This window comes from Linderina pennispora (assembly GCF_002104995.1).
Source record: "Linderina pennispora strain ATCC 12442 chromosome Unknown DL89scaffold_17, whole genome shotgun sequence".
NCBI lineage: Eukaryota > Fungi > Kickxellomycota > Kickxellomycetes > Kickxellales > Kickxellaceae > Linderina > Linderina pennispora.
Genome location: NW_024468265.1, coordinates 142,776 through 161,884, shown reverse-complemented (window position 1 = coordinate 161,884; position 19,109 = coordinate 142,776). Strand labels below are relative to the sequence as shown.

The 19,109-nt window shown below is 50.1% G+C and overlaps 6 protein-coding genes and 1 non-coding gene across 7 annotated transcripts; 3 read left to right on the top strand and 4 right to left on the bottom strand.

The window, feature by feature from the left end:
- Window positions 1-3,586: 3,586 nt before the first annotated feature.
- On the bottom strand, window positions 3,587-3,658 carry DL89DRAFT_t126. Its single transcript has one exon. It is a non-coding gene; the product is annotated as a tRNA-Glu (tRNA).
- A 1,272-nt stretch (window positions 3,659-4,930) lies between these two features.
- Window positions 4,931-6,059, bottom strand: DL89DRAFT_260469 (uncharacterized protein; the record flags this gene model as incomplete). The annotated part of the gene is made up of 2 exons (XM_040885785.1): window positions 4,931-5,918; window positions 5,959-6,059. 2 exons carry the CDS (start codon window positions 6,057-6,059, stop codon window positions 4,931-4,933), a joined length of 1,089 nt encoding a protein of 362 aa, XP_040740202.1.
- A 1,482-nt stretch (window positions 6,060-7,541) lies between these two features.
- On the bottom strand, window positions 7,542-9,509 carry DL89DRAFT_72902 (uncharacterized protein). The gene has a single exon (XM_040892017.1). The coding sequence runs from the start codon at window positions 9,290-9,292 to the stop codon at window positions 7,706-7,708; it is 1,587 nt and encodes a 528-aa protein (XP_040740201.1). The 5' UTR covers window positions 9,293-9,509; the 3' UTR covers window positions 7,542-7,705.
- A 324-nt stretch (window positions 9,510-9,833) lies between these two features.
- DL89DRAFT_279229 (GlcNAc transferase) lies at window positions 9,834-11,317 on the bottom strand (the record flags this gene model as incomplete). The annotated part of the gene is made up of 6 exons (XM_040889563.1): window positions 10,974-11,317; window positions 10,613-10,936; window positions 10,491-10,583; window positions 10,244-10,465; window positions 10,033-10,215; window positions 9,834-10,001 (listed from the first exon to the last, which is right to left on the bottom strand). The coding sequence occupies exons 1-6, from the start codon at window positions 11,262-11,264 to the stop codon at window positions 9,834-9,836; spliced, it is 1,281 nt and encodes a 426-aa protein (XP_040740200.1). The 5' UTR covers window positions 11,265-11,317.
- A 410-nt stretch (window positions 11,318-11,727) lies between these two features.
- DL89DRAFT_325200 (aquaporin-like protein) lies at window positions 11,728-15,174 on the top strand (the record flags this gene model as incomplete). The annotated part of the gene is made up of 2 exons (XM_040891509.1): window positions 11,728-12,663; window positions 14,350-15,174. 2 exons carry the CDS (start codon window positions 11,728-11,730, stop codon window positions 15,172-15,174), a joined length of 1,761 nt encoding a protein of 586 aa, XP_040740199.1.
- Window positions 15,175-16,481: 1,307 nt separating this feature from the next.
- DL89DRAFT_270350 (aquaporin-like protein) lies at window positions 16,482-17,590 on the top strand. The gene has a single exon (XM_040888676.1). The coding sequence runs from the start codon at window positions 16,586-16,588 to the stop codon at window positions 17,540-17,542; it is 957 nt and encodes a 318-aa protein (XP_040740198.1). The 5' UTR covers window positions 16,482-16,585; the 3' UTR covers window positions 17,543-17,590.
- A 429-nt stretch (window positions 17,591-18,019) lies between these two features.
- On the top strand, window positions 18,020-19,079 carry DL89DRAFT_270349 (aquaporin-like protein). The gene has a single exon (XM_040888675.1). The coding sequence runs from the start codon at window positions 18,102-18,104 to the stop codon at window positions 19,056-19,058; it is 957 nt and encodes a 318-aa protein (XP_040740197.1). The 5' UTR covers window positions 18,020-18,101; the 3' UTR covers window positions 19,059-19,079.
- The last annotated feature ends 30 nt before the right edge of the window (window positions 19,080-19,109 follow it).

Sequence of the window (19,109 nt, the reverse complement as noted above, 5' to 3'; positions counted from 1 at the left end):
TCCGCCACCCGCATCTGCTGCTGCACAGGCTGCTGCTGCAGTTATTCGCAGCGCAGCGTCCGCAGCTGCTGGCATGACTGCGTGGCCGCAACAGCATCGTCCAGAGTCTTCCGGTCCACCATGGCACCGCCACTGGATAACCTCTGCCCCCCCCACTAAAAAAAAAACCTCTCGGCGCTTCATTTCGAACCCACCATTCCTCCTCCCGTCTTCGTCTCGACTATATTTTCTCCTTTCTTTCGTGCCCTGTACTTTTAACTTATATAAATGCATTTGCGCAAACACACCGTGTATTATGTATTGGAAATTGTGGTGGTACATGTTTAAACCTGGAATGGGATATTGTAGTGATGCTATTTGAGACACTAGACAGAATAAAACCATTGTGCTCCTCTGAATACACAGCGGCCATTCAGATTCTGCATCTCTGGCTGTGGGATCTGGTGGATATAGCGACAGTCAGCTATAGTATCGCCTCCCACAGCATTGCCTCCCGCAGCATCGCCTCCTGTAGCATCGCCTGTAGCCATCAGCATCTACTGCAGCATCAGCCTTGAATATCTTGTCTTGCAACAAAATGCATATCGTTATACCAACTGTTGTTGCCATTCCGTGAAATTTTCTATCACCATGCGCCTTAAATGGCTTTGATGTTAGATCTGCGACCCGGCCCCACACATCCCACACAGATTGTGTGATCCCTTGGACCGGGTCGTGTGCACAGACTGGGGGTGCTGGTGCATATGCATTGTTAAGTGCTGCAACAGTATCTGCTGCTGCCGCTGATGCACCAGCAAGTGAATCAGCCGCCACTGCTGCAGTTGCTGCAGTGGCCTCTGTTTCATCTGGTGGCATCTTCGCTGCTTCGCGTGCAGCCTTCTTGGCCAATCTTTCGCCCTTTTCTGCTGCTTTCCTTGCCTCTGTTGCTGCCCTCTTTGCTGTGTTGATCTTGGTAACCTGCTCGCATGTTTTCGAAATAAATACCTGCTTGATTATTTGCTTGTCTAAGCGCACATGGCCTGGGATCCATGATGTCCGCAGAGGCAAGCATTGGGGGGAGACTTGCCAAGCTGCTCATTCTCGATAAGCTGGCATAGGCGAATGTATGCACGCAGATGCTGAAGTGGATTTACCTTGGCATCATAGTATCGGCTGTCTTTGGCGAATCTGTACTTGGCATCATAGGCATTAAGGACTGGTGCCAGCTTGTTGTAGATTGCAAGCATCGGTGGGGTGAGCACACTGAGATCAGGGTGCCTAGAGGCAACTGCCTGGCGGAGCTTCTGTGCAGGTGTATAAATACACACTTGACATGCGTCATTGAACTCAGCCTTGGACACATTGCCCATTGTACTGTGCAGTGTGTTTTTGCGGCTGCGAATATCAATCAATTTGGCCAGAATCCGCTGTAGGCAAGTGCCATAGTGCAACACAATATTGTTCTTGTATGCTGTTAGCAGCTCGGTATCAACATATGTTGCTACTTGATTCATTTCACGTACACCATGTAGCTCGATATCGCCATTATGCAATAGATAATCATAAATATGGTATCTAACTACATCACTGAAATCTGCGGTTAACAGTTCGGACCTGCCCTTCCGGTTGACGAAATCCTCGGCAGATATGGCCGTCTTCGCCTTCAGGTTGTGATAAATGAATAAATAAATAGAACGAAAACCCCCTTTATCACAAATGTTGCAGGGTCAAAAGCATCATCATAAGCTAGTTGATGGAGTAGTATCCATCGTGCAAGCATGTATGTATGCTCCTTGATGATATTGACGCTGTGTACAAATTGCTCTAGGCGGGGCAACATAGAATCACGGAAGCCAATACCACCAAGTGATGTCTTTATGACAGTAGTGCTGCGGGTAATATTCATTTGAGAAATTCAATAGGCAAAACAAGAAGAGAAATGATGCTGTTCAGTTTTGGTTTATTGCGTATGCATAGCATTAAGAACTTTTTATTAAAAATGATTTGGCTTGCATGGTTCTTGGGGCCCTTAGCACCGATACAGTCACTTGAATCAGTCTATACAGACTGGATCCATTGTGGCCCAAATACTACTGCCTACGCATGTTCATAAGACAAATTAATTTGTAAAATAAACCCACAAATATTGCATGACCGCTAGAAGAGCTATATGGCCTTATTCAATAGGTCCTCATAGATAAATATCCTAAGAGTGTTGCGCAGCCGGTGATGACCACCATGATGCCACTATGGAAGTTATCAGGCCGACCGACAATGAGAGCAGCTCTTGCGCTGAACCAATGGAGATATATAGTGGAGACCTGTGACCACTACAATAACAACTTGTCACCCTAGTTTCACCGATGAGGTCAGATGCCGCACAAGATCAAAAGGAGTTTATAGAGCAAGTCACTCAAACTCGCTTTGAGGTTAAAAAGTTTTAATTTTTAATCAACTAAAAGGGTTCTAGCGGATGGTCGGACACTTTTTAGACTATAAAATCTTGTATATTGGTAAAGACAAACTTAATCTCGCCAGTCACCAACAGGATGGCACTAGAAATAACTAGATCTGCCCAAAAAAACCTTGCCTAGTGAGTTTACATAGTATTGCATTGGTATAGTCATTTTTAGGATATTAACAGACTCATTATGATATATCTAGTAATAGTAAAGAAATTGCTGATACCTGCACCTATACTAGCATGTGTTAAGCCACATAGTGTAGCCGCTATACCCTTGCATAGACACTGTGTTATGGATCTAGGAATCAGGATGAAACATACAGTACAATGTGTTCTCAATGGCTGACTGCAGATCTTGTTCCAGTTCATTTGTATATACTACATCGTTATTGAGTGAAATGGAACCTAGACTATCCAGTTAAGAATGGACTGGATTGGTAGACTCTTACGATTGTGTTATGTATTTCAAACATGATATTCCTTTCAAGTACAAAGCCTATATGGTAAATGCAGATCCTAGGTACTACTTTCTATCACTGAAGTATATCCTATGCTGTATTTCTGGGTTATAGTGTCTACCATCCTACTCCATGTTATATCTAGGACTTTCATATTCTAAGCAGTCAGCATCTTCATCACTCTGTGTCCAGCAACAGGGGTTCCTACTTCGCTCCCCATATGGTTGATTTATTTTGATTGTCGTTGTCAGCCAAGGCTGGGTGGCGTAGCTAGGAATTCTTCATTCGCAACGGGTACAGATAAATAGCTCTTGTCCACACCTAGTGGCAAGAATCGTACTAGTTGTGGTACAGCCCACTGCATCATTGTCGAGTATACCAGCGATATTTGATTTAGAGCATTTAATGCACTAAAATATTTCTTTTGAATAAACATACTCTAAATGCTGCAACTATAGGCCGCTGGTCATTTGAAGTTCGCTTTGATTAATTGAACACATCAAGGGTAACAAATAGAATCTGTAAATCTCGTGTTAGCTGATGTGGTGATAATGCCAAGTATAAGAGCTAGCACAACCCTTCAGAGTAGCATGCAGACAGGGTCACTGAACAGTGGCATGGGTTCAGCAAAAAGAAGACAAGTGTGAGCTGCCGGTGGATTGGGTGAGGATGACAAAAGCAAAAGTTCCGCAACGGGGAATCGAACCCCGGCCACGACGGTGAGAGCGTCGGATCCTAGCCACTGGACCATTGCGGATTTGAAGCGCTTTTCCGAGAGAATCGTCCCTCAAGCTGTTGAATCACGCAGAATTTAAAATATCCATAAACATATGGGTGATCCTCCAATATCACTACTTTGCCCTTTATCGTCATTTTCGGCGTTGTGAAGGCTGGGAATGCCCTTACAGAGGCCCTCATCTATACTAATTTACGCAATGTCTTCATATCTACATGTCTATCTCCATTCTAACCTAACCTGTGATCGGTTATCAGCATTTATGTCTGTTTCATAGTTTCGCTATCTCAAGCCGTACTGCAAACCGCTATATCATACGTACTGTTCCTGTTCTCAAATGTAAAGGTATTCTTCTCCTACCATACCCCTTTCAAGGTCGCCCACTTTGTCAGCGGTTATATATCCAGGTGAAACCTTGTGTTAAATGCTTGCATGTGCTATGTAACGTCATTTACTTGAAGAGCTTATTCCTTTTAATACATCATCAGCATTTATGTTAATGCCACTAACAGGTGTTATTGGTTGAACATAACTGCATTAATGGCTATTTTATATTGCTCTAGATGTAATCCAAGTAGTGACCCAAATACTGGTATTTTATTACCCTAGTAAAATGCATTCACTTGCAGTGTCAATGGAGAGGGTAGCGCTATGACATGTAAACTCATATTGGAACCTGGGCCATATACATACAAGGCAAGATTATGAAACGCTCCTTGGTCATCAAAAGAAAATAATCAGACACAGATTATGTGGCCAAACTACCTGTCGACCATCAGCCGAACAGTGAGCGCAGCTGTTTGCAACGGACAGCACATCGCGCGTCTATTCACGCCATTTCATTTTTATCCAATGTAGCATAGGTGTCTGATGAAAAACACAGACGCAAATAATCACGCGCTCGAACGTGCACCATTATCTCTATATGTCTGTCCCTATACATGCCGCAATGGTGCACTGATCCCATCTCGAATACGGCAGACCATTTGGCAACAAGCTCCTGATGTAACGACCGCCCCTGATCAAATAGTTACTGTCAAATGTTAGAAGGAAAATACACAAAACTAAGGGAAGCGGAGGAGAGAGGCGTCCAACTCTGGCAAGCAGTTGCTCGACGCCTTCTATTCTAGACACAAATAAGCGTTTAGTTTGCCGGGTACGGTTTTATTTACGTTTACAACTTTTTAAACTGGGGGAATGAACAGGGAGAAAGCAAAGGAAATACTAGAGAAAACAAAAAAGTACGAGCTGCTGTCCAGTCTCTTTCGTGCGGACCATCTTCATGGCTGGGCACTATTTGAGCACGGTTAGCTGCCGTACTTTGGCGAGGGCAGGCAAAATTGGCTCGTCGTCACCAACCCTCTTTACCCTCCCTATGGCCACCGCCAATGCTTGGGAGCAAGAGGTGTGGCCATAGAGTGCCATTTCAGCAGCCTGCACCCTTTCCACCTCCTCCATATCAGTGCGGTGGGCCTTGGGCGCGTTGGCCAGCCATGCGTCGGCTTTGTCAGTGCACGCGTTGGTGCGGGCTACCGCCTCTGCCGCGCAAGCGATGGCCTCATTGTTACTGGCGAGGATTGCCTTGGCTCGCGAATTCGCATCTTTGGCGCTCTTTTCAGCAGCCAGGGTGCGCTTTTCAGCAGCACCGGCGCGATTCTTGGCGTCCTTAGCACAGGCGATGGCTTTAGCGGCCTGTGCATTGGCATCTTCAGCGCTCTTCTCAGCAGCCCGGGCGCGGTGTTCGGCAGCACTAGCGCGGGAATTAGCGCTAGAAATAGCCTCTTCGGCTTTCTTAGCACGAAACTCAGCTGCCTCAGCGCGCTTTTCAGCAGCGCGGGCGCGATCAGTATATTTGGCCGCGCTGACCATGGCCTCAGCTGTCTGCGCCGTCGCCTTCATGGCGCGCTTGTTTGCTCTGTCGATGGCCATGCTGGCACGCTCCTTCTCTGCTGCCAACTCTAGGACTATCTCAGCGGCGCGCTTCTCAGCGGCGCTAGCGCGGTCGGCAGCCTCGGCAGTCTGCAGCCTGGCCTCGGCAGCGTGGACAGCGAGATCCATTGTGTGCTTCTCTCCTGCTAGAGTGCGGTCGACAGCCTTGAGGGCCTGCAGGTCGGCCTCGATTGCTCGCATGTTGGCGTCTGATGCCTGCTGGTCAGCGTCGGTTGCCCGCTGATTAGCCTCAGCTGCGCGGGCAAGAGAATCGTTTGCACGGGCAAGGGCGTCGTTTGCACGGGCGAGGGCCTCGTCCACGCCTGCATCCTTGTGATCCCTTGCGAAGAAGCTGATAAAGATACTCAGCAGCCAATAAATAAGGTCCTTACAAATAATTAGAACAAAAATCGCTACAATGTTGGACGTGTCCAACACGTCCAACGAGGGAGGCAGGTGAGTCCCTAGGAATCGGGTAGGTAATAGTAATCATATTGAAAGGAAATACTAAAATGAGCAGTTTGAAACTGAAGACCAGCTCGAAGGTCTTGCCGCCCACCTCATTTTATACATCCTTCAAAAACTCATCACCCTCCCAACTCATCCCCTCAGGATGCCGTCTTTTGCGATCGGGCGGCTGATAGACGACGCCCTATATTAAACAAAGCAGCGGTTTCTAACTCCACACCATCGAACCCTAATTTCTTTTTCGCCCACCAATTTTTCAAGCTCGTCTTTTTTGTTATTGTTTGTTCAGCTGGCAGATAGATGGCGCCTGCGCAGTTGACTAGCAAGTGGATTCTACCCCCTTCGCACCCTAGTCGCTTTTTTTTTTGCTTATCCAGTTTTCAAGTCTGCTTCTTTTATTTCTATTTTATTTTATGCTGATGGGCAAGGGCGCGCGAGCGGATATGCCAGCAGAGTTTTTGGCGTTCGATCTACGCAGGATTGTGAACTATTTTCAACCCCTTTTACATGCCATATAGGTGGGTATTCGTTCTCAGCACGCTGCGCGCTGCGATTTGGTCCCGCTCACTTAGTAGCTAATCATCAGTAGGTTCGCAGATACTGAGTTTGCGTGTGGTTTTTTTTTTTTAACAAGAATATATCCAATTGAGGGGTTTAGACATATGGCGTGTGGGTCCTGAGCATATACTGGGACCATTATCCAGAGACCATGGTGCACCAGTACTTGCCATCACTAGAATGGTATTGTTTGAAGGGCAAGTTTTGCTGCATAAAAATGAAGATCATGTAGTGGCCTGCTGGCGAAGTTTGGCTAGCAGCCCGTGCATGCTTGGGTCCGACGTGGTCCCGGTCATTTTCAGGAATCTCAGGATTTCCAAACACAGGTCACGGTTCTGCCTCTGCACAGCCATCTCCAGCAGCGACAGGACCAGGCGCGCGCTAGTCTCCGACGGCTCCAGGGTCTGCAAAATAATGAGGCACTGCGTGGCCGTCTCCAGTTTCTGCTTGGCCAAACACTGCCTGAAGAACCTGGCCGGCCCGCCCAAGCAATCAAACAACGTGCTCCAAAACGCAGCCTCAGTCTTTTCTCGCACAGTGGACAACGATTTCGTCAAACTGACTGAAGTTTTCCAGCAGCCTGATGACTCTCGGCAACACTCGGTCATCGCTAATCCCATTGTGGTTCTGCTGCTGCGTGTCAATTTCGCGCTCCAGCACTTCATGCTAGGAGGATTTCCATGGCGTGTGGGAAGAACCGCCAGTGCTCGAAACAGCCCAGCGTACATGAGCGCATCCTGCTCGGCTCCCTCGCCTAGCATGTGGTCGAGGATCGTGTGGACATAGAGCTTGGCCCGGACAGGCAGTTTGCTGAGTCCAATGACTGCGTGCTCTTCCAGGGTCCAGTCCTGGTCGATTCCGACGGCCATGCCGCGGTCTGCCGAAATTGCCACGGGGAAGAACTCGGGGCGGATGCGCATCCGCCGCGTTTGCGATGCGTCCAGCAGGGACGTGGTGCCGCCGTCCATAAAGTCCTCAAGCGACACCAGGGATGCGAAGAGCTGGGTGCCGTTAAACCACCAGACAATGGAATGCATATTGCCAAAGTTGACACCAGAGGTAATAGTGAACTCGCACTTGTCGCTGACCACCATTGCCGAGATTCGTCCGTCATCAGACTCCTTGCAGGACGCGCAGGGTCGTTCCCTGGTGGACGAGGAACGCAGGCCGGTGGTCAAACAAAGCGCTGGGCACCCACTGCAGCGAGCGAAGCCGCTGAGCGTCTGTGAATCGGCCGAGATCGACCGACCGGCGGAATGACACCTGGATGAAATTGGCATCATCGAAAATGGCATACTGGTAGACGGTCTGGTTACGGCAATATACCAGCAATATGGAATTGTGGCAGGTGATCGAAACGGGCTCGGACTCTAGCGCTACCGTGTGCAGGTCACTGGTAGTGTCCAGAGGCCGGTTCTTTGGGAAGAACAGCAGCTGCGGAGCATCCTGGCAGTCGTGGTTGACGCAGGCAGCTACCAGGTAGTCGCGATACCACAGTAGGCCACCCACACACGAGACTGACGTTTCTTGCTGCTGGTTGCGGAACAGGCGCCACTTGCCTGACGATAAATTGTACGACGCCAGGACCATGCACACCAGCGATGGCAATGTGCTGGCCGTCATCGTCAGCAGCAACAAAGCGCAGCGGCCAGTTGTCGCCAATGTATGTCGGATGGAATCTGCGCTACATACCACAATAGGCCCTGCTGCTGGACGCCGAGTTCCTGTGCCTCGAATTCGCAGTGGTGCATAAACACCTTGTCGTCCAGAGTACAGGCAGATGTGCTTGGAGTTGCCCTCACCAGGCATCGTTGACAGGGCTGCACGGACAAACGGCAGCGAATCGACCTGCTGAGATACCAGAGTGCGGTCCTGGCCTGCCAAGCAGTCGCTGAAAGCAAACAGACGGGTCGCCCCCTGGCCCCACACCAGCATCGACGGTGCTGGCACTGCACTGTCGCCTTGCTGCGGCTGCACAGGCTGGTTGGACAGGTGCGTGGCATTGAGCTCATATCCGAGCACTGTACGCACAACTATGTGGCCAGTTGAGTACCCGCATGCGACAGCAGCGCCATCAGGTGTCCAGGATACTGCCGACACATGTGCGGCCTTGCCATGGTCGAAGGGAATCTTTGTCACGAGATCCAGTGACCCAGCTCTGATGCCATAGACCAAAACCTCGCCGCTGGTGGTGCCCACGGCCATCGTTTGGCTTACGCTGCTGTAATCAAGAACCGTGAATTTGCCTGCCACGTCCTGTGCCCGGAGCGTACGCACTGTCGCTGGCTGTTTCCCGTCAGCGCTACCAGCAAATGCCATGTGCACTGAGCCATCACTGAATAGAAACAGGTCAACCGAGACAGTGGATGGCCCGCAACGGCACTCGATCGGCACAATCTGGCAGATATGCACAAGCGGGTTGTCGTATATGTCGCGCACACCCATGCTCTTTTTCATGGCGCCGTCCCACGACAGCCAGTGCACGTGTGTACGTGTAGCTACCATCGCCCCATGTATGCTGCTGGCCGCACACACAGCCATGGTCTCGTCGCCCGGCAATTTGTATGTGCGCCGCTGTGCCAAAGCCAACCGACGGAATCCCCTGTGCCTCGCCCGGCCCACGCACAAAGTAATGCTGCACCGCGAACCGGTACTCGAGCGCTGGCTCTTCCCGCTCGTACACAGAGATCTCATACACATATCCGTGGCTGAGCACAGCAAAGAGCGTGCGTGAATCGGGCTTCCATGCAATATCAACCAGGGTGCCAAACTCCTCGATTGGGTCGTACTCAAGACTGCTTAGTAATGCAAATGGCTTCAGCGACCACAGGTATATGCCTTGCTGTGTGATTCCGCAGACGAATTTGCGGTCGGCTGAGGCTACGAACCGCTGGACTGTCTGGGAGACGTCCAGCGGCGAATACCTGGTTCCCAATCCGTGGTGTGTGTCGAGCGATGCACCGGTGCCGGTACTGTATGTTGCGCTGCGTGGCCTGGCAAACCGTGATCCGAGGCGATGTTTGCTGCTGCTGGTCTAGCGAAGGACGTGATTGTGAGCGTGGCTGCTTTGGGTCTACTGTCAGGTCCAGCGAGAGATGCTCCGTGCAGTTAATTCGCCAGTACATTATGAATTTCTATACAGGATGGGCCTGAAAAGGAATAAGAATACAAAAAGCCAAACAAAAGGAGGTTGAATTTGAGGAGAAAGCAAAGGTGTGGAGCTGAATTGAAAAAGTGCAGGCTAGAGCGAATAAAGTCGCTGCTTCGCCTTGTGCGAGGGTTTGGGGGAGTGATTCATGCAGCGCCCAGCTCGCCATTGGCCATGTGGCGGTTCTTCTTGACCAGCGCACTGGTATGTCTCCTGCGGGAACGGCCGGGCAACCTCAATGTTCTCTCTGGGCCACAGCCACTGCAGCACGACGCCAATCAAGAAATCCTACCGCTGCCACCAGACAGAACAGCTTGCCTGCAACCAGCCCGCACCCGTAGTATCTGCGGAACCGCTCAATCAGCGGCAGCTCTGGCATATCGGCGATCTGGTAGTACACCTTCTCGGTGCGCTCAGCAACATCGTACCACGAGTACATTTTTTTGACCTGGGCGTGGAACCGCCGTGGAGACAGCTCTGGGTGGTTTGGCCGGTCGATCGACGCGGTCGATTGCGTGCATCAGGGCCTCGACGATTTCGTCCTCCTCAGGGATTGCAAATGTGATCATGTGCCGCGGCAGCACCTCGGGCACGCCGCCCACCCTGGTGCTGACCACCAGCAGCCCGCAGGATGCCGCCTCGACGATTGCAATGCAAAACGCCTCTGTCAAACTGGTGTTCAGGAAGATGTCTCCACGCACCAACACGCTGCGCACATCGACCGCCTGCACCGATCCTAGCAGCTCGAACGCGGTCCTGCAACATGTACCGCTCGCGCATCTGCTCCAGGTCTATTCTTTTCGGGCCATCGCCTCCAATAATGAACCGAACGTGCGGGTACATCTGGACATATCCTCGGCACAGGCTGCAACCAGCAGATCAATGCCCTTGCGGTACACGAGCCGGCTCAGCACAACAATCGTAATCCACTGCGGGTCGCGTGCATCGGGGTCGGGCTCAAACTGCTCGGCAATGATTGCATTCGGGATCACACTGACCTGTTGCGGATCCAGCGCCGCACGCAGCACCGTGTTCTCCTTGCTTGTGTGCGACACGCAGATTGCATGGTGTATGTCCGACAGTGTGAACTTGAGCAGCTTGTTCAACAGAATTCCCGATGCATCGGCAAACCCCAGCAACGAGTGGTCGGTGAACACAGTCTTCAGCCCCATCGATCGCGCATGCAGAATCGCCTCCTGGCAGAATGCCAGAGAACGCCTGGTGTCCGTGCACAATGTCGATTTGCTCGCGGATGAATATCTGCCGGAATATCGGGAACGTGCAAAAGAACGTTGGCAGCGACGCATTACTATACACTACAAATGCTGGAAGATAGTACACCTTGAGCCCGCCAGCCAGATACCGCACCCCGCGCCGCTTCCCGTATGAGTGCGTCACTATGACTACTTTGTGCCCACGCTGTATCAGACACTGCGAGTTATTGTACAGGTGGCTTTCTACTCCGCCCATGTTCGGGTAGAAAAAGTCCGATACCATGCAAATATTTAGCGGACGTCGGCCCATGGTTTGTTGTTTGGGGGCTGTTGATATATGCAGCTGAGGGCGTATATGTAGGTGAAAAGCAGTCAGAGATTAAAAACAATCATTTGCATCTTTTGGTGAGAACATCTAAGCAATGACATCACCAGCCGTATTTTGGGCTGGGCAAATCATCCACGGGGCTTGCTGGCGTATTTCAAAAGAGTTACCCCATGCTTCCACTTCGTGCCTGTGGTCCTTTTTGGCATAAAAATTACTGCTGCCACTGGTAAGACCTCTCTAGAACCAAACAGCCAAGTGGTCTGTCCTAATGAAAATGCAGAATTCTGGAATCCACCGATTGAATGTAAAAACATGAGCGTATGGAATGTTCCAGGCAAAGTGCCATATAAGAGGCATTTGCCTAGCATATTATTCGTACCTGCTTCTTGCTCTCAATGCTACAATATTGTTTCTGTGCTCACTCTGCCCTATTTTACCACTTGCAATGGCTAACGAAGCAACACCGCACTCCATACAAATTGGCACCTTCCACTCAGCCGAAACTATACCCAATGCCATATCCAACGACCATAAAGGGCTGGTGGTACATGATCAGGATCTGTTTCGTGTAGACGGCCTTGATGCTCCAGAGATCCCGTACCCGTCAAGCTGGTTCAAGCGTTTCCTCTATGACTACAACGCAGAGGTTGGCGAGTTCTTCGCCATGTTTGTGTTCGTGTTTATCGGATGCTGCATCACGGCACAGGTTGTTTTCCGGATACCTCATAGTGAGGGAAGCATGGATCTGTCTGTAAGCTTCGGATGGGGCTGCGCCCTTGTCTTGGCTGTGGTGATCAGTGCTGGTACATCAGGGTCTCACCTCAATCCCGCTATCACCATCAGTAAAGCTGTGTTCGGCCATTATCCGTGGAAGCGCGTCCCCAGCATGGTGCTTGCCCAGACGCTAGGATCTTTCGTTGGTGCTCTTTTCACCTGGCTCTATTACTACCCAATGTGGGACCTGGTTAACCCAGGCCATCGCCAGAGCATTGGTACAGCACCGACAGCAGTGATATTCGTAAGCCAGCCGCTGAAGCCTGGTATCTATCACAACGCAAACCTGTTCTTCAACGAGGCGATGATGACATTTTGCATGCTGTTTGCTGTGCATTTCGTTGCTGACAAGCGCATGACGGCTAGCATCACTACTGCATCACTTATACTGGGCTTTATGTTGTCTGCTGTTTTACTGGGCGGCGCGCAGGTCAGCATTATAACAATTAATCCAGCGCGTGACTTTGGCCCCCGCCTGTTCATTGTGATGGCTGGTTGGCACGATACTTTCAAGGTCTACAACTACTACTTCTATGTGCCGCTTATCTCTCCTATTGTTGGTGGTATTGCAGCCCAGGGCCTCTTTGATTACCTGATGGTGCCTGAGGTAATTAAAAGCAAGAGATTCAAGCGTCTACAATGAAAGCAGCAGCAATAAAACAGTTTTCCTAATAAATGCAGTTGCATCCAGGCAGTGTGCTAAACTAAAACCACAGTCCTGCACATAAGAAGATTTAGTGGAGTCCGCCACACTGTATATCACCTCTAGCCGAACAAGTCCTTAACGCTATGTCGCCAGACTAACTATCGGCCTTGGAGCCACCGGAATTCACGTTTTGGATTGTTCGTCAGGTCCATCCCAATATGTAGTTGTACTAATTTCCACCTTTCTCCCTACTCAATTAGTCGAGCTAGCCATATTTACGCTTCTGGGCGCTATGCAGTTCCAGTTGAACTTGCAGTGTCCGCTTCCACTGATAATCCGCGGCATTATAACAGAGCTCTGTCCAGGGTTGCTGCATTACTCCGGAGGTCATATATAGCAGGTGCCCTGTCTTTGAGACGTGTTCCCAGATACATATACACCCAGGTATCTAGTATGTCAAGATACATCCTACTTGCAGAGCATCGGATGAAAGAGATCCATCATAATGAGACGGAGGACGGAGGAGATAATTTTCTTGGTAAGCTCCGGACTCCATGGAGCAGCACAAGAATATGCAAATCCTTCCTCATGTGACCCATTTACTCCAAGCGCCTTCTATCTTGGCCGGATTAGCAGCGTGCCCACATTTCCCCCTTTATGCTACCTTTCTGCGCACACTCCTACAGGTGATAGCCCCGTATGCGATCGCCCTTTGTGTCGCCTCATTATTGTGCGAAGTATTCTGTGTGCGAACATTCGGCAATCCGCCAGAAGCATGCTGCTTCCCCCTTTCCGCCTGCCGGGGCCGCTGTCGACCAAGATAGTCAGACTGCTGTCGCTTGCTTTATCCATTCGCAGCTTTTTTTTGCTCGGTGCCTCCATACGCTCTTTTCGGCATAGATCTTCAGCAGCTTCGCATGAAAGGAGGGCAAGCAATCATCGTCATACACTGAGTTGCAAGGAAGCATATGGATGGGTAGGGCGGTTTGCGCGGTATTGTAGATGTAACACTGACCTTGCTTTACATACTTTGTCGATTATTCGCAGGATTTTCCTCCCTGGTCGTTTCCCTCTGCCAGAATGGCTTTCCTTCTCTTCGTTAACATCTGCTCAGCTCCCATCAATGTACAGAGCAGATGACTTGGATTTGCCGTACCGCTGCCTTTTCTTCTATTGATCCTTCTTTTTGCAGTGGTGCCGGCCACATTTCACTTCTTCGGGCTTTGTCAGTTGCCTTTTCGGGGGCATCACCAGCGCCGATGTTCGACCAGATCGGCAACAGGAAAACGGTAGGGTGAAAAAGCAGTCATACAGCTGCCAACCGCAGAAAGCAAAGGCGCACAGCAAATGGCACCAGTCATTTTGCTATATAAAGCCTGTCAAGTAGGTACTCTTGGTGCAGCCGAATTCCTCGCTAGCAACCGCCAGTTTCAGCTATTCCAACATACTTCAAGGCCCCAAGTAACACCTCACTGCCACTATTCTAACTTTAGCAAATGCCTAGCGAAGAAGTAGCTCACCACGCCGTCCAGATCGGTACGTTCCGGTCAACACAATCTTCAACCAGCGTATCTGCATCTGGTAGCAAGGGAGCCAACCTACACGACCAGGATCTATTCCGTGAAGAGGATCCTCGACACTCCTGAGATCCCGTACCCGTCAAGCTGGTTCAAGCGTTTCCTCTATGACTACAACGCAGAGGTTGGCGAGTTCTTCGCCATGTTTGTGTTCGTGTTTGTCGGATGCTGCATCACGGCACAGGCCATATTCCGGATGCCCCATAGTGAGGGGAGCATGGACATTACTATATGCTTCGGATGGGGCTGCGCCCTTGTCTTGGCTGTGGCTATTGGCGCTGGCACATCGGGTGCTCACCTCAATCCCTGCTATCACCATCGGCAAAGCTGTATTCGGTCCATTATCCGTGGAAAGCGCGTCCCCAGCATGGTATTCGCCCAGACGCTAGGGTCATTCGTTGGTGCTCTATTCACCTGGCTCTATTACTACCCAATGTGGGACCTGGTTAACCCAGGCCATCGCCAGAGCGTTGGCAAAGCACCGACAGCAGAGATCTTCGTCATCCAGCCATCCAAGTCGGGGATATATACCAACACAAACCTGTTCTTCAACGAGGCGATGATGACATTCTGCATGCTGTTTGCTGTGCATTTTGTTGCTGACAAGCGCATGACAATGTCCGCTACCACTGCCCCGGTCCTACTTGGGCTAATGCTGACTGCTATTTTGCTGGCTGGTAGCCAGGTTAGCGCCATCGGGATCAACTCGGCGCGCGACTTTGGCCCCCGCCTGTTCATTGTGATGGCTGGCTGGCATGATACGTTCAAGGTCTACAACTACTACTTCTATGTCCCGCTCATCTCGCCGATTGTCGGTGGTATTGCTGCCCAAGGTCTCTACGACTACCTGATGGTGCCAGAGGTCTCCAAGGGCAAACTTAAGCGCCAGCACTAAGCGCGCATTTCTGTACTTTTCAAACTGTTATGCCAATAAATGGAACAGCAATCTGCTAATTTAGATATTGAAGCAGTTTTCTTGAGAAGCTGCTCGCGTAGCAATAGCTGTTCCTTGTTTCAGAAAACGTTTCTTGGCGTTCAATTGATGCCCTTCCAGAAGAACGGGAAATGGCAGAGAAACGAGGCGGGATGTGGACTACAGGCTAATTTTGGTAGAGTGTATGTGTAAACCGGTTTGATGAGGGATTGCCTAGCACCACTCTCCCACCTCCGAATCAACAAATCCGGTCATGTAATTTGCAGGACAGTCCAGGGTAACTTGGATGCTATCAAAATACCCTCCACTAGCATATACCAGACATCATCTGCATTGCTTGATACACTATGGTAGCCGAGTTCTGATTTTCGGCTCAAGCGAGCACATGTTCCATGATGGGGGTCTTGTTTACACAGCTGGTCTATGTAGATTTCAAGAAGATGCAGAATCAATATATTTAATCAGTTGGTGTAATTAAACCAATGCCTTCCATACATAGCAGCTGGTTAGCACATCAGCGAAATAAAAAGCCACCGTTTATTGTCCTGTCTCCACTTGGCTATCCCATCTCACTTGCTCGTCGAGACCCGAGTCAGATACCTCCACATTTTCTCCACTCAGCAGGGTCAGATCAGGTGCTGGGGGTGTGTTTGGGAGGGAGGCAAAGGTGAAGGGGCGCATTGTCGTGGCAGCAGGATCCGCCTAAAGAACAATGTGTCACGATGGCCGAAAACAAGTCATTCACGGGCTTCACTACCCCACCTCGCCAAGAGACAGCCGAGGAAATATGACAGCGAATTCTATTTGCTTGTAAATAACGCTGGCAACTTTCATAGTTCCATCTACAATGGGAAGTTGGGGGCTCAAAGGAGAGAGAGGATCTGCTGGCCTGTGCGCTCGTCCTGCTTTCACCCAGCGGCAAACAAAAACGCACGAGCGTGAGAGCTCATGTGGTGGCAAATAATGCCCACATATATATTGTTGCTTCACTTGTGCAAGCAGCGGCTTTGGCGGATGTATATCAAATCGTAGGGCTGAGGGGCGCGCCTCTTAGCACAGAAGCATCAAAGGTGGCTCCACAAAGCCGGTGATTCGTCCTGTTCTGTGATTGAGATTCTTAGGGCAACAGGCTCTTGGTATGAGTAAACGTGCACATTTGCCAAATGGCACTAGGTGTAGACGGGTATAAATACAGTAGTGGTGCCACCCATCCACACTCACTATACTCATAAGCCACGTATATACCGTTCACTCTATCGCGCACCATTCATCGCTCGACATTATCACAGTACTACAGAGTAACCCGAGGTCCGACTGATATCTCCAACGCCAGTGCTCATCCCGAACATTATTGCAAATATTGATTCTACCGATGTCAACAGGCGAGAACAAGCACTCATCGCTGCCTCTAGGTTCCATCGAGTCGGGCAAGTCCGGCCTTACCAGTGAGGGTCCACCCAAGCTGGCTGTTGGCGAGGAGGAGTCCAACATGTACCCAATGCCAACAAACATATTCAAGCGCTTCCTCTACGTGTTCAACGCTGAGGTTGCAGAGTTTTTTGCCCTTGCTATATTCATCTTCTTGGGATTGGCTATTGACACCCAGATCATTCTCAGACAGCCTGACAGCACCAGCACGCACGATCTTAGCATGGGCTTGGGGTGGGGCTGCGCTGTAATCGGTGCCGTTGTAATGTCATGTGCATCGTCGGGTTCGCATATCAACCCCGCGATGACGGTCAGCCTAGCTGTGTTTGGCCATTTTCCATGGAAACGAGTGCCAACCATGATCGTTGCCCAGTTCCTGGGCTGTTTCTTTGGGGCATTTCTGAACTGGCTGTACTACTTTCCGGCATGGGACCTCTTTGACGGCGGCCATCGCCGCAGCCTTGGTCCGCAGGGGACTGCGCTTGCATTTATCGTTCAGCCAAGCGTGGAAGGAGTGTACACCAATGCGAACCTGTTCTTCAACGAGGCTCTGATGACGTTTATTCTTTTGTTCTTTATTTATTTTGTCATCGACAAGCGGATGACGCTCAGTGCGACTACGGCAGCCCTGCTTATCGGTTTATTCGTCACCGCAATTGTCATGGCTGGTGACCAGTATGTGGCAGACACTGCATTGAACCCGGCGCGCGACTTTGGGCCCCGCCTCTTCATTTTCATTGTAGGCTACCGCGATATTTTCAAAGTGCACAACCACTTCTTCTTCGTTCCCCTCATTGCTCCCTTTGTGGGTGGCATAGCAGCCCGCGGTGTCTATGACTACCTGATTGTCTCTGAGGAAGACAAGCCGAAGAGCATCCGCAAGGTGTACTGGAACAAATAATTCTTTTTCTCCTTATACCCGCGAAATTGTTCGCATAATAAAGTGATCAGCATAGTGCCAGGATAGACCTACCATTTCTCCGTGTTGGCAGTATGACTGCCTGGCAATATCAGCCGCAGAATATGCTGCAGGCCATTGGCGACATTGTTCCAGGACTGCTGTTCAGACCGTAGCACCAAAAAATCCACCCACAGATATTACCCCGGGAGCAAGTACGCATGCATTCCAAGCGCCTATTATGCTAAGATGCACCGAGGCACATCCTTGCATTTTCTTATCCAACAGTATATGGCTGTAGAGATGCACCTACAGCTTTTGCACGAAACAGGTGACACTAAAATCATCATGGAGCAAACCCGTGCTGCAAAAACATTCTACCACTTCAACTGCCGCCACAAAAATGGTTATATGGAGGGCATTACATACAAAAAGCCCTTTTGCGTGCTGCCGCCCTGTCTAGCAACAACACCTTAGCCTCCCCTTTTGAATATTACCTTAGGTCACTTCATATCTTCAACCCCCTTCTTTCACCTTTGGCAAATATCCATACTTGAAGAGCATGACTCTCAATAATAGAATAAGGCCGGCTATGACGGTAGATTCGCTTGGTTTGGAAGAGGCTGGGATTACGGGCACGGAATTACACATCTGCAAGGAAGAGGGCGATGAGCTTGAGGCAATGACTTGTCCAAGAAATTGGTTTCGGCGGTTCCTTTATACCTATAACGCGGAGGTGGCCGAGTTCCTGTCAGTGTCCATCTTCATGATGGTTGGTCTTTCCATAGATGCACAAGTGGTGTTCAGGCAGCTTGAAAATACAAGCTCCCGCGACCTGACAACAGCGCTAGGCTGGGGTGGTGCTCTCGTCGGGGGTATCGTATCGTCTGTCGGTGTGTCGGGTGCCCATCTAAACCCGGCGCTGACCGTCAGTCTGGCCGTATTTGGACACTATCCCTGGAGGCGTGTTCCAGGAATGGTCTTTGCGCAAATATTGGGCGGGTTTGTCGCTGCCTTCTTCACTTGGATATTCTATTTCCCAATCTGGGATATGTATGACGGTGGGCATAGACAGAGTCTGGGACCAAAAGCAACCGCCGGAATATTTGTTGTTCAGCCAGCTATTGAAGGCGTATATACCAATGCCAACTTGCTTTTCAACGAGGTTGCCTTTACGTTCTGCCTGATGTATTTTATTTTCTTTATAGCAGACAAGCGAATGACTTTGAGTGCAACAACAGGCGCCCTGCTTGTCGCGTTATTTCTTATAGCGATAATTCTTGCAGGAACTCAACACATAGCGGCGGTAGGGCTGAATCCTGCGCGAGACCTGGGACCGCGCCTGTTTATCCTGGCGGCTGGCTGGACAGACGTGTTCAGGGTACATGGGTATTACTTTTATGTGCCGCTGGTGGGTCCGTTTATTGGTGCAATAGCTGCCTGTGGTGCATACGACTATGTGGTTGTGCCGGAGGAGGTAAAGCCAGACAAGGTTCGACGCAGATACTGGAACAAGTAGCATTTTGAGACGTGGCCATTGGAATATATTTTTGCCAAGAAAATCGGCCTG

What these genes read in the sequence shown, in the direction of transcription:
- DL89DRAFT_270350 (XM_040888676.1), top strand. Translation starts at nt 16,586, where the DNA reads ATGTCAACAGGCGAGAACAAGCACTCATCGCTGCCTCTAGGTTCCATC.
- DL89DRAFT_270349 (XM_040888675.1), top strand. Translation starts at nt 18,102, where the DNA reads ATGACTCTCAATAATAGAATAAGGCCGGCTATGACGGTAGATTCGCTT.
- DL89DRAFT_72902 (XM_040892017.1), bottom strand. Translation starts at nt 9,292, where the DNA reads ATGTGTATGAGATCTCTGTGTACGAGCGGGAAGAGCCAGCGCTCGAGT.